Source organism: Salvelinus namaycush, chromosome 13 (genome assembly GCF_016432855.1).
Source record: "Salvelinus namaycush isolate Seneca chromosome 13, SaNama_1.0, whole genome shotgun sequence".
Lineage (NCBI taxonomy): Eukaryota > Metazoa > Chordata > Actinopteri > Salmoniformes > Salmonidae > Salvelinus > Salvelinus namaycush.
In genome coordinates this window covers 5,721,390-5,735,510 of record NC_052319.1, presented here as the reverse complement: position 1 = coordinate 5,735,510, position 14,121 = coordinate 5,721,390, and the positions used below count along the sequence as shown (strand labels likewise).

At 44.3% G+C, this 14,121-nt stretch overlaps 1 protein-coding gene across 2 annotated transcripts in view; it reads right to left on the bottom strand.

Moving 5' to 3' along the window:
* The window catches only part of LOC120058186 (collagen alpha-1(XVIII) chain-like), an 82,161-nt gene that overhangs the window by 29,386 nt on the left and 38,654 nt on the right, over nt 1–14,121 (bottom strand). For both annotated transcript variants that reach the window (XM_039006669.1, XM_039006670.1), the window contains exons 7-9: nt 5,575–5,693; nt 4,502–4,528; nt 3,851–4,057 (exon numbers count right to left, since the gene is read on the bottom strand). In XM_039006669.1, coding sequence (XP_038862597.1) covers nt 3,851–4,057; nt 4,502–4,528; nt 5,575–5,693 — 353 coding nt within the window. The remainder of the gene's footprint in view (nt 1–3,850; nt 4,058–4,501; nt 4,529–5,574; nt 5,694–14,121) is intronic.

The following is a 14,121-nucleotide window of genomic DNA, read 5'->3' as shown; positions in this document are numbered from 1 at the left end:
GCCTTGAATCTATTCTACCACACCCAGAAATCGGCTCCTTTTATTCTCTGTCCCCAACGCACTAGACAACCAGTTCTTATAGCCTTTAGTCGTACCCTTATCCTACTCCTCCTCTGTTCCTCTGGTGATGTAGAGGTTAACCCAGGCCATGCAGCCCCCAGTTCCCCTCCTATTCCCCAGGCGCTATCATTTGTTGACTTCTGTAACCGTAAAAGCCTTGGTTTCAAACATGTTAACATCAGAAGCCTCCTCCCTAAGTTTGTTTTATTCACTGCTTTAGCACACTCCGCCAACCCTAATGTCCTAGCCGTGGCTGAATCCTGGCTTAGGAAGGCCACCAAAAATTCTGAAATTTCCATCCCCAACGACAGCATTTTCTGCCACGATAGAACTGCCATAGGGGGTGGAGTTGCAATCTACTGACAGAGAGATCTGTCATGCTATCCAGGTCCCAAACAGTTCGAGCTTCTACTTTTAAAAATCTACCTTTCCAGAAATAAGTCTCTCACTGTTGCTGCTTGTTATAGACCCCCCTCAGCCCCCAGCTGTGCCCTGAACACCATATGTGAATTAATTGCCCCCCCCCCCAATTTAGTTTGTACAGTTTGCACTGTTAGGTAACCTAAACTGGGATATGCTTAACACCCCGGGCGTCCTACAATCTAAGATAGTTGCCCTCAATCTCACAAATTATCAAGGAACCTACCAGGTACAACACTAAATCCGTAAACACGGGCACCCTCATAGATATCATCCTGACCAACCTGCCTTCTAAATACACCTCTGCTGTCTTCAACCAGGATCTCAATGATCACTGCCTCATTGCCTGCGTCCGTAATGGGTCCGCGGTCAAACGACCACCCCTCATCACTGTCAAACACTCCCAAAAGTACGTCAGCCAGCAGGCCTTTCTAATCGACCTGGCCCGGGTATCCTGGAAGGATATTGACCTCATTCCGTCAGTAGAGGATGCCTGGTTACTCTTTAAAAATGCTTTCCTCACCATCTTAAATAAGCATCTTAAAAAATGTGGAACTAAGAACACTCCAGACTTGACCCTTGACCAGCACAAAAACATCCTGTGGCGTACTGCATTGGCATCGAATAGCCCCCGCGATATGCAACTTTTCAGGGAAATTAGGAACCAATATACACAGGAAGTTAGGAAAGCAAAGGCTAGCTTTTTCAAACAGAAATGTGCATCCTGTAGCACAAACTCCAAAAAGTTCTGGGACACTGTAAAGTCCATGGAGAATAAGAGGATCTGCCCACTGCACTGAGGCACTGTCTGCACTGAGGCACTGTCACCACCGATAAACCTTTGATAATCGAGAATTTCAAAAAGCATTTTTCTACGGCTGGCCATGCTTTCCACCTGGCTACCCCTACCCCGGCCAATAGCTCTGCACCCCCCACAGCAAGTTGTCCAAGCCTCCCCCATTTCTCCTTCACACAAATCCAGAAAGCTGATGTTCTGAAAGAGCGTCAAAATCTGGACCAATACAAATCAGCTGGGTTAGACAATCTGGACCGTCACTTTCTAAAATTATCCGCCGCAATTGTTGCAACCCCTATTACTAGCCTGTTCAACCTCTCTTTCGTATTGTCTGAGATCCCTAAAGATTGGAAATTTGCCGCGGTCATCTCCCACTTCAAAGGGGGAGACACTCTAGATCCAAACTGTTACAGACCTATATCCATCCTAACCTGCCTTTCTAAAGTCTTTGAAAGCCAAGTTAACAAACAGATCACCGACCATTTCAAATCCCACCGTACCTTCTCCGATATACAATCTAGTTTCTTAGCTGGTCATGGGTGCACCTCAGCCAAGCTCAAGATCCTAAACGATATCATAACCATCGATAAAAGACAATACTGTGCAGCCGTCTTAATCGACCTAGCCAAGGCTTTCGACTCTGCCAATCACCAAATTCTTATCGGCAGACTCAACAGCCTTGGTTTCTCAAATGACTGCCTCGCCTGGTTCACCAACTACTCCTCAGACAGAGGTCCATTTGTCAAATTGGAAGGCCTGTGGGCCAAACCTCTGGCAGTCTATATGGTGGTGCCACAGGGTTCAATTCTCGGGCCGACTATTTTCTCTGTATACATCAATGAGGTCGCTCTTGCTGCTGGTGATTCTCTGATCCACCTCTACTCAGATGACACCATTCTGTATACTTCTGGCCCTTCTTTGGATACTGTGTTAACTAACCTCCAAACGAGCTTCAATGCCATACAACACTCCTTCCAAGGCCTCCAACCGCTCTTAAATGCAAGTAAAACTAAATGCATCCTCTTCAACCGATCGCTGCCCGCACCTGCCCGCCCGTCTAGCGTCACTACTCTGGACGGTTCTGACTTAGAATATGTGGACAACTACAAATACCTAGGTGTCTGGTTAGACTGTAAACTCTCCTTCCAGACTCACATTAAGCATCTCCAATCCAAAATTAAATCTAGAATCGGCTTCCTATTTCACAACAAAGCCTCCTTCACTGATGCTGCCAAACATACCCTCGTAAAACTGACTATCCTACCGATCCTTGACTTCGGCTAGGTCATTTACAAAATAGCCTCCAACACTCTATTCAGCAAATTGGATATAGTCTATCACAGTGCCATCCGTTTTGTCACCAAAGCCCCATATACTACCCACCATTGCGACCTGTATGCTCTCATTGGCTGGCCCTCGCTTCATATTCGTCGCCAAACCCACTGGCTCCAGGTCATCTATAAGTCTTTGCTAGGTAAAGCCCCGCCTTATCTCAGCTCACTGGTCACCATAGCAGCACCCACCGTAGCACGCGCTCCTGCAAGTATATTTCACTGGTCATCCCCAAAGCCAACTCCTCCTTTGGCCGCCTTCACTTCTAGTTCTCTGCTGCCAATGACTGGAACGAATTGCAAAAATCACTGAAGCTGGAGTCTTATATCTCCCTCACTAAGTTTAAGCATCAGCTGTCAGAGCAGCTTACCCATCATTGCACCTGTACACAGTCCGTCTGTAAATAGCCCACCCAACTACCTCATCCCCATATTGTTATTTATTTTGCTCCTTTGCACCCCAGTATCTCTACTTGCACATTCATCTTTGGCACATCTACCACTCCAGTGTTTATTTGCTAAATTGTAATTATTTCGCCACTATGGCCGATTTATTGCCTTACCTCCCTAATCTTACTACATTTGCACACACTGTATATAGATTTTTCTATTGTGTTATTGACTGTACGTTTGTTTATCCCATGTGTAACTCTGTGTTGTTTGTGTCGCACTGCTTTGCTTTATCTTGGTCAGGTCGCAGTTGTAAATGAGAACTTGTCCTCAACTGGCCTACCTGGTTATATAAAGGTGAAATATTATTATTATAATTTTAATTTTTATAATTATAATTTTTTTCCGGTCATGTGAAATCCATAGATTAGGGCCTAATTAATTTATGTCAATGGATTAATTTCCTTATATGAACTGTAACTCAGTAAAATTGTTCCGTGTTGCATTTATATTTTTGTTCAGTGTATATTCTTTTTTGTGTGGATCCCCCTCCAATGTTTACGAATATGGATAGCAACAACAGCATAAACATACGTTTAGTTACATGGATATACATTTTTGCCAACACATGGCTAACTTTTGTTTAACTAGCTAAACAGCTGCTATAAACTAATGTGGGTAGGTTAAAATAATGAAAAACTATGTACCAAATCTATAAAAATATTGAGTACTTCTCCTTGCCATTATCATTATCATAAAACAAGACAAGCAGACCTTTTTGGGGCAAAAATATGATGGGGGTTGACCCCTGCTCTACTGGTATGGAGGTGGATGGGAACGGCAGCCAACTCACAGGCTCTCCGTCAGCTCCTGCGGGTCCCTCAGGGCCGGAGGTGCCAGGAGGCCCAGCTGGTCCTCTTGGACCCGCCACCGTCTGAACCACGGAGCCGTCGCCACGTGATACCACCTCTGCTGCTGGCCCTGGGAGGCCGGGTGGTCCGGGGGGACCAACGGGGCCGGGGTCACCCTTCGAGCCGGGGTAGCCGAAGCCTGCTTTTCCCTACGGAGACAACAGGACAATCAAAAAGTTAAAAAGAGAGTTAAAAAGAGTCAATGCTAATTATTATGTGACTAGTTAAGCACATTTTTACTCCTGAAACTTATTTATGCTTGCCATAACAAAAGGGTTAAATACTTAGTGACTCAAGGCATTTCACAGTTTCCATTATAGGGTATTGCATGTAGGCCAGTGACAAAAATAAATCACAATTGAATCAATTTTAAATTTTGTCTATAACAACAAAATGTGGAAAAAGTCATGAGGTATGAAAACTTTGATAGATAAATAGATAAAGACAGAATCCCAATCTCTGTCGAATGCTTGTGCAATATTATGCAATGTTTCGACCTGAAGGTCTTTGTCCAGACAATAAATAATAAACTTGCAGAACCATTCAACAGCTCTTGGACCACAACGTTACAAGAATAGATCATTTGAACATACCTTCATTCCCTTTTCTCCAAACACCCCCTGCAGGAAAAACCACACCCAAGAGAAAAGAACAAGTTAGCATCTGAGTATACCATTAGCAAGACCTTCCTAATATTGAGTTGAGCACAACCCCCCCCCCCCCTGCTTTTCCCCTCAGAATTGCCTCAATTCGTCGGGGCAAGGACTCTAGGTGTCGAAAGCATTCCACAGGGATGCTGGCCCACGTTGACTCTAATGCCTTCCACAGTTGTGTCAAGTTGGCTGGATGTCCTTTAGGTGGTGGACCATTCTTGATACACACAAGAAATTGTTGAGTGTGAAAAACCCAACAGTGTTGCAGTTCTTGACACACGCCTGGCACCTACTACCATACTCCTTATAAAGGCACTTAAATCTTTTGTCTTGCCCATTCACCCTCTGAATGGCACATACACACAATCCATGTCTTAATTGTCTCAATGCTTAAAAATCCTTCTTGAACCTGTCTCCTCCCCTTCATCTACATTGAAGTGGATTGAACAAGTGACATCTGTAAGGGATCATAGCTTTCACCTGGTCAGTCTATGTCATGGAAAGAGCAGGTGTTCTTAATGTTTTGAATACTCAGTGTATTCGCAAATTACCATACAATTTCAGTTTGTTTGAAAGCAATGAGACGTATGGATGCAGGCTTCGCCTGGGCCTGTATGAGTTATTTCAAAAAACATACTTCCACACTAGCAAGTGTTGTGACATTGAGCATTGAGAATAATTGCATAAGAAAGAATACATACAGTATATTCTGTATTCACGTCACTATCTGGATATTAAACTCAGGGTCTAATGCACCTAGAGAATATTAAGCTTTTTGAGCTGCTGTTGGGTGTATGAATGGTGCTGTATAAATAGACTTCAATAGTTGAACAGAAATGTAAAATTAATAGACATTTTGGGCTGTCACCTTGATCACACCATGATGTTTTTAGACCAACCATGTTGTTTCAGGGAATTTTAACTACTTGATGTACTAACGTTGATATATAGACCACTGTTTAAATGTGTTGTCAGGCATTTTAGTAGTTTGAAATTATTCTAAAAGTCCGCACCTTCTCTCCACGTGCCCCTCGGGTGCCTGACTCGGAACCAGAATCTCCCTTTGAACCAATAGGACCTCTGTCTCCTTTCTCTCCTCTGTCGCCCTTATCTCCTCTAGATCCACCCTGGTCTGGAAAATAAAAGAAAGAAAGAAAGACAGAAAGACAGAAAGGCAAAAGTTATTACCACCTGAATATAAACCTTCAAAAATTATTAAATGCCTGTGCAGTTTCCTTCCTCTCCGGCAACTGAGTTAGGAAGGACGCCTGTATTTTTGTAGTGACTGGGTGTATTGATACAACATCCCAAAGTGTAATTAATAACTTCACCAAGCTCAAAGGGATATTCAATGCCTCTGTTTTTGCTTTACCTATCTACCAATAAGTACAATTGGAAAACCTCCCTGGTCTTTGTGGTTGAATCTGAGATAATTACAGATAATTGTGTGTGGGGTACAGAGATGAGGTAGTTGTTTAAAAATCATGTTAAACACTATTATTGCACACAGATCGAGTCCATGCAACTTATTATGGGACTTAAGCAAATGTTTACTCCTGAATGTACTGAGGCTTGCCATAACAAAGGGGTTAAATACTTTTCATATTCAATATATTTGTAAAAACTTCTAACAACAATTACACTTTGACATTATGGGATATTGTGTGTAAGCCAGTGACACAAAATCTTAAATTTATCCATTTTAAATTCAGGCTGTAACCAAACAAAATGAGTCAATGGGTGTGGATACTTTCTCTAGGCACTGTACAAGGATACTGTCTCCATCTAGTGGACAATTTAAGACCTTCAACAAACAGCTTTGCAATATTCAACTTGCCCAGTCTTTCAGTGTAAATCTCTAAGATTGTTGCACTACTGGACTGTACAATATATGTCCATTATTCATTAAATTCTTCAAACTCTGTCAAATTGGTTGTTGATCATTGCCAGACAACCATTTAAGTTTTCACATAGATTTAAGTCAAAACTGGAACTCGGCAACTCCGGTACATTCACTGTCTTCTTGGTAAACAACTCCAGTGTAGATTTGTTGTTGTTGTTTTGTTGTTGAAAGGTGAATTAATCTCCCGGTGTCTGTGGAAAGCAGACTGAACCAGGTTTTGCTCAAGGATTTTTCCTGTGATTAGCTTCATTACATTTATTTTTTATCCTCAAAAACTCCCAGTCCTTAACGATTACAAGAGTACCCATAAAATTATGCAGCCACCACTATGCATTAAAATATGGAGAGTAGGGCCTCCCGGGTGGCGCAGTGGTCTAGGGCACTGCATCGCAGTGCTAACTGCGCCACCAGAGTCTCTGGGTTCGCGCCCAGGCTCTGTCGCAGCCGGCCGCGACCGGGAGGTCCGTGGGGCGACGCACAATTGGCATAGCGTCGTCCGGGTTAGGGAGGGTTTGGCCGTTAGGGATATCCTTGTCTCATCGCGCTCCAGCGACTCCTGTGGCGGGCCGGGCGCAGTGCGCGCTAACCAAGGGGGCCAGGTACACGGTGTTTCCTCCGACACATTGGTGCGGCTGGCTTCCGGGTTGGAGGCGCGCTGTGTTAAGAAGCAGTGCGGCTTGGTTGGGTTGTGCTTCGGAGGACGCATGGCTTTCGACCTTCGTCTCTCCCGAGCCCATACGGGAGTTGTAGCGATGAGACAAGATAGTAATTACTAGCGATTGGATACCACGAAAATTGGGGAGAAAATGGGATAAAAAAAAATAAAAAAATAGAAAATAATGTCTGCAGCATTGAAGGCCCCCAAGAACACAGTGGCACCATCATTATTAAATGGCCGCCCTGCCAGACTGAGTAATCAGGGGAGAAGGGCTTTGGTCGGGTAGGTGACCAAGAACCCGATGGTCACTCTGACAGAGCTCTAGAGTTCATCTGTGGAGATGGGAGAATCTTCCAGAAGGACAACCATCTCAGCAGCACTCCACCAATCAGGCCTTTGTGGTAGTGGAAAGATGGAAGCCACTCCTCAGTAAAAGGCACATGATAGCATATTTGGAGGTTGCCAAAAGGCACCTAAAAGCCTCTCAGATCATGAGAAACAACATTCTCTGGTCTGATGAAACCAAGATTGAACTCTTTGGCCTGAATGCCAAGTATTACGTCTGGAGGAAACCTGTCACCATCTCTACGGTGAAGCACGGCGGTGGCAGCATCATGCTGTGGGGCTGTTTTTCAGTGGCAGGAACTGGGAGACTAGTCAGGATCGAGGGAAAGATGAACGGAGACAAGTACAGAGAGGTCCTTGAAAACCACCTCCATAGAGCTCAGGCCCTCCGACTGGGACAAAGGTTCACCTTCCAACAGAACAACAACCCTAAGCACACAGCCAAGAGAACGCAGGGGTTGCTTTGGGACAAGTCTCTGAATGTCCTTGAGTGGCCCAGCCAAAGGCTAAACTTGAATCCGATCGAACATCTCTAAATGTTTGTATTTTACACTGCTCATTTGTCCGAATTTTTTTATCACAAAAATAAAAGTATTAAGAGCCTTTTTACCTGGGTTTTCTTCACTCTTAGAACAGCAATAGTGTAATTCTGAGTTTGTGTGATGCCTACTTATCAGCGTTGGCACAAGTCTGTAATGCACTGGTGCATGAGCAGATGGGCTCCTGCATTTTCAGCATGTCTCCACAAAAATATAGATTTAGAGTTATATAATACCCTCCACAAAATAACCTTCACTCCAAACCTACAACTTGATTTTGGACAAAATTACGTGGAAGGATTCCTACTACCAAATATTCTTATTTCCAAGGACTATACAGCTAATGCTCTGGCAAACCAACGACCAGCAAAAGAAGCACAACAGAAACCTGAAAACACCAACTCAGTGAGCCATGTTCAGTCTGAAGCTACTTTTAAAGCCAAGAATAAATTACAAGGATATATTTTACTTTATAAAGGACCGAATGCTAAGCTAAGGCTACCAAGCTTGCTAGGACAGAATAGATCCGACTGCAACTTCAATTAGCACTGAGGTGGGAAGTGAGAGTTGTTCTTCACATTACCGTCTATCACATCACACTACATCAAATAAAAAAAGGTGATTTGTCACATCAATCAATCAAGTTTTTTTTTTTTTTTTTTTTTTTTTCACATGCACAGGATACAGAAGGTGTAAACAGTACAGTGAAATTGTTACTTGCATAGTAGCAATATCAAAAAGAGAAAGTGTCCAGATACAAATATTTTATAATTATTAGATGACGCTTACCCGACACACTTGTCTAAATTCATAGGTCATGCTATAACCAACCCCCAGCCACATCTAGCTAAGTGGATGAGTCACTATTTGTCGAGACATGTACACATGTTCATGAAATACAGTAGATGGCCGTAATCACCCACAGACACACCTGGCTAACTTGATGGGTCATGTAATCATCTGGCGAAGGGTTTTGTTTAGACATGTAGTCTTTTGTCTAGACATGTAGCTAGCTCGCTAGCTCGCTCGCTAGCTAAACAACGAACCGCCATAATCCCAACTCATACTACTACCAACCAATACAAACATTGTCATAGCTGTAGTATGAATCTGCAGGTAGCTAAAGCTAACCAACCAGGTTCGATGTTAGTTAGCTATCATTAGGAGATAACTAAGAATGCAAATGTATTTCCGATTCGAATAATATTACTACGCAGATCATACACGTTAGCTAGCGAGCCAGCGAGCTAACATTCGCTAGCTCGCTACCAGCAAACTTTAACTTGCAATGAAAACCACTTTCTGACAAAATATGAAACGTATAAAATTGTATACATGGATGAACGCTTCACGGCAGACGAAACATTAAACTTTGTTTTCTTTGGAGCTACATCTTGTTTGGCCAGCATTGTGTCAAATCACTCCGGTACACACTGACTGTGGCGTGTAAGTTGCAAAAAGTAGCAAATCACTTTTTCCAACTGATCTGTCGATAGCACCAAAGTTGAGAAAAGTAGCTAAACTTTTGTAGTTCTCCATGGCTAACATTATATATTTAAAAAAAATTACATGGTAGAAAGGACTATCAACACATACTGAGCAGCTCACGTTATAAACAGAAGCATGCTACATAGCAGACCAATCCAAACTCATCTCCCAGCATGTCCAGCCCATCCATTATCTCAGCCAATCATGGCTAGCGGGATGGTTGTTGTTTTTTTCCGTTGGCTAAACCAACTAGGCATGTAATTTAACAATTTTATTTGTATTTATGGATAGAATATAATTTTGTTATTAAGCCACATGAAAGTTCAAAAGTTCCAGAAGGCATTTCTGCCCAAAAATGCATTTTGATAAAACAAAGTGTTTGCATTCAAATGCCTCTTCTGTGAAGTAGTAACGTGCGATATGCGCCTAGTTCAGATGAAGAGTCACATATGCATCTGATGAATATGCTAAAGGAGGCGCCCTGCAAGGTTCTCTAGCGGTTATATTTAGGCTGAAAGGCCAGAGGATTGGCCACCCGGGTGGCACTGCACCGCAGTGCTAGCTGTGCCACCAGAGATTCTGGGTTCGAGCCCAGGCTCTGCCGCAGCCGGCCGCGACCGGGAGGCTCATGGGGCGATGCACAATTGGCCCAGCGTCGTCCGGGTTAGGGAGGGTTTGGCCGGCCGGCTGACCAGGTGTTTCCTCCGACACATTGGTGCGGCTGGCTTCCGGGTTGGATGTGCGTTGTGTCAAGAAGCAGTGCGGCTTGGTTGGGTTGTGTTTCGGAGGACGCATGGGAGTTGCAGCGATGAACCATTACAGATAGCAAATCCTAATAATATAACCACCTTACTTTAAATTAATGTGCTTAACATGCTGTCATATTTAGTATCTAATTTGCAATTGTATAAAAAGTTGTATTCTAATTTCATAAATGGTTAAAAAGTCTGTTTTGCATTATTTGTTAATAATATGAACACCCTACCTTAAATTACTGGGCTTAAATTACAAATGATTTATTCCGTACTGCCTAATTTGAATAATAAGTGCTCTAATTTGCATAATATAGTATTTCAAAGTTACTTTAATTTTAATCTCTGTGTTCTACATCAGCCCTGAACATTTCATAACATATCTTGAGATATTGGACAAAATGGCGCCGACCGAGATGGCCGCCTCGCTTCGCGTTCCTTGGAAAATATGCAGTATTTTGTTTTTTATGTGTTATTCCTTACATTGGTACCCCAGGTAATCTTAGGTTTCATTACATACAGTCGGGAGGAACTACTGAATATAAGAGCAACGTCAACTCACCATCGTTCCAACCAGGAATATGACTTTCCCGAAACGGATCCAGTGTTTTGCCTTCCACCCAATACAATGGATCTGATCCCAGCCGGCGACCCTATGCGACGCCGTAAAAGGGGCAAACGTAGCGGTCTCCTGGTCAGGCTTCGGAGACGGGCACATCGCGCTCCACTCCCTAGCATACTACTCGCCAATGTCCAGTCTCTTGACAATAAGGTTGATGAAATCCGAGCAAGGGTAACATTCCAGAGAGACATCAGAGATTGTAACGTTCTCTGCTTCACGGAAACATGGCTAGCTCAAGAGACGCTAACGGAGTCGGTGCAGCCAGCTGGTTTCTTCACGCATCGCGCCGACAGAAACATACATCTTTCTGGTAAGAAGAGGGGCGGGGGTGTATGCCTTATGATTAACGAGACGTGGTGTGATCATAACAACATACAGGAACTCAAGTCATTCTGTTCACCTGACTTAGAATTCCTCACAATCAAATGTCGACCGCATTATCTACCAAGGGAATTCTCTTCGATTATAATCACAGCCGTATATATTCCCCCCCAAGCAGACACATCGATGGCCCTGAACGAACTTTATCTGACTCTTTGTAAACTGGAAACCACACACCCTGAGGCTGCATTCATCGTAGCTGGGGATTTTAACAAGGCTAATCTGAAAACAAAACTCCCTAAATTCTATCAGCATATCGATTGTGCTACCAGGGCTGGTAAAACCTTGGATCATTGTTATACTAACTTCCACGACGCATATAAGGCCCTCCCCCGCCCTCCTTTCGGAAAAGCTGACCACGACTCAATTTTCTTGCTTCCAGCCTACAAACAGAAACTAAAACAACAAGCTCCCTCGCTCAGGTCTGTTCAACGCTGGTCCGACCAATCTGATTCCACGCTTCAAGACTGCTTCGATCACGCGGATTGGAATATGTTCCGCATTGCGTCCAACAACAACATTGACGAATATGCTGATTCGGTGAGCGAGTTCATTAGAAAGTGCATTGACGATGTCGTACCCACAGCAACGATTAAAACATTCCCAAACCAGAAACCGTGGATTGACGGCAGCATTCGCGTGAAACTGAAAGCGCGAACCACTGCTTTTAACCAGGGCAAGGTGACCGGAAACATGACCGAATACAAACAGTGTATTTATTCTCTCCGCAAGGCAATCAAACAAGCTAAGTCCCAGTACAGAGACAAAATAGAGTCGCAATTCAACAGCTCAGACACAAGAGGTATGTGGCAGGGTCTACAGTCAATCACGGATTACAAAAAGAAAACCAGCCCCGTCGCGGACCAGGATGTCTTGCTCCCAGACAGGCTTAATAACTTTTTTGCTCGCTTTGAGGACAATACAGTGCCACTGACACGGCCCGCTACCAAAACCTGCGGGCTCTCCTTCACTGCAGCCGAGGTGAGTAAAACATTTAAACGTGTTAACCCTCGCAAGGCTGCAGGCCCAGACGGCATTCCCAGCCGCGTCCTCAGAGCATGCGCAGACCAGCTGGCTGGTGTGTTTACGGACATATTCAATCAATCCTTATCCCAGTCTGCTGTTCCCACATGCTTCAAGAGGGCCACCATTGTTCCTGTTCCCAAGAAAGCTAAGGTAACTGAGCTAAACGACTACCACCCCGTAGCACTCACTTCCGTCATCATGAAGTGCTTTGAGAGACTAGTCAAGGACCATATCACCTCCACCCTACCGGACACCCTAGACCCACTCCAATTTGCTTACCAACCCAATAGGTCCACAGACGACGCAATCGCAACCACACTGCACACTGCCCTAACCCATCTGGACAAGAGGAATACCTATGTGAGAATGCTGTTCATCGACTACAGCTCAGCATTTAACACCATAGTACCCTCCAAACTCGTCATCAAGCTCGAGACCCTGGGTCTCGACCCCGCCCTGTGCAACTGGGTCCTGGACTTCCTGACGGGCCGCCCCCAGGTGGTGAGGGTAGGTAACAACATCTCCACCCCGCTGATCCTCAACACTGGGGCCCCACAAGGGTGCGTTCTGAGCCCTCTCCTGTACTCCCTGTTCACCCACGACTGCGTGGCCATGCACGCCTCCAACTCAATCATCAAGTTTGCGGATGACACTACAGTGGTAGGCTTGATTACCAACAACGACGAGACGGCCTACAGGAGGTGAGGGCCCTCGGAGTGTGGTGTCAGGAAAATAACCTCACACTCAACGTCAACAAAACAAAGGAGATGATTGTGGACTTCAGGAAACAGCAGAGGGAGCACCCCCCTATCCACATCGACGGGTCAGTAGTGGAGAAGGTGGAAAGTTTTAAGTTCCTCGGTGTACACATCACGGACAAACTGAATTGGTCCACCCACACAGACAGCGTTGTGAAGAAGGCGCAGCAGCACCTCTTCAACCTCAGGAGGCTGAAGAAATTCGGCTTGTCACCAAAAGCACTCACAAACTTCTACAGATGCACAATCGAGAGCATCCTGTCGGGCTGTATCACCGCCTGGTACGGCAACTGCTCCGCCCACAACCGTAAGGCTCTCCAGAGGGTAGTGAGGTCTGCACAACGCATCACCGGGGGCAAACTACCTGCCCTCCAGGACACCTACACCACCCGATGTCACAGGAAGGCCATAAAGATCATCAAGGACAACAACCACCCAAGCCACTGCCTGTTCACCCCGCTATCATCCAGAAGGCGAGGTCAGTACAGGTGCATCAAAGCAGGGACCGAGAGACTGAAAAACAGCTTCTATCTCAAGGCCATCAGACTGTTAAACAGCCACCACTAACATTTAGCGGCCGCTGCCAACATACTGACTCAACTCCAGCCACTTTAATAATGGGAATTGATGGAAATTATGTAAAAATGTACCACTAGCCACTTTAAACAATGCCACTTAATATAATGTTTACATACCCTACATTACTCATCTCATATGTATATGTATATACTGTACTCTATATCATCTACTGCATCTTGCCATCTTTATGTAATACATGTATCACTAGCCACTTTAAACAATGCCACTTAATATAATGTTTACATACCCTACATTACTCATCTCATATGTATATGTATATACTGTACTCTATACCATCTACTGCATCTTGCCTATGCCGTTCTGTACCATCACTCATTCATATATCTTTATGTACATATTCTTTATCCCTTTACACTTGTGTGTATAAGGTAGTAGTTGTGGAATTGTTAGGTTAGATTACTTGTTGGTTATTACTGCATTGTCGGAACTAGAAGCACAAGCATTTCGCTACACTCGCATTAACATCTGCTAACCATGTGTATGTGACA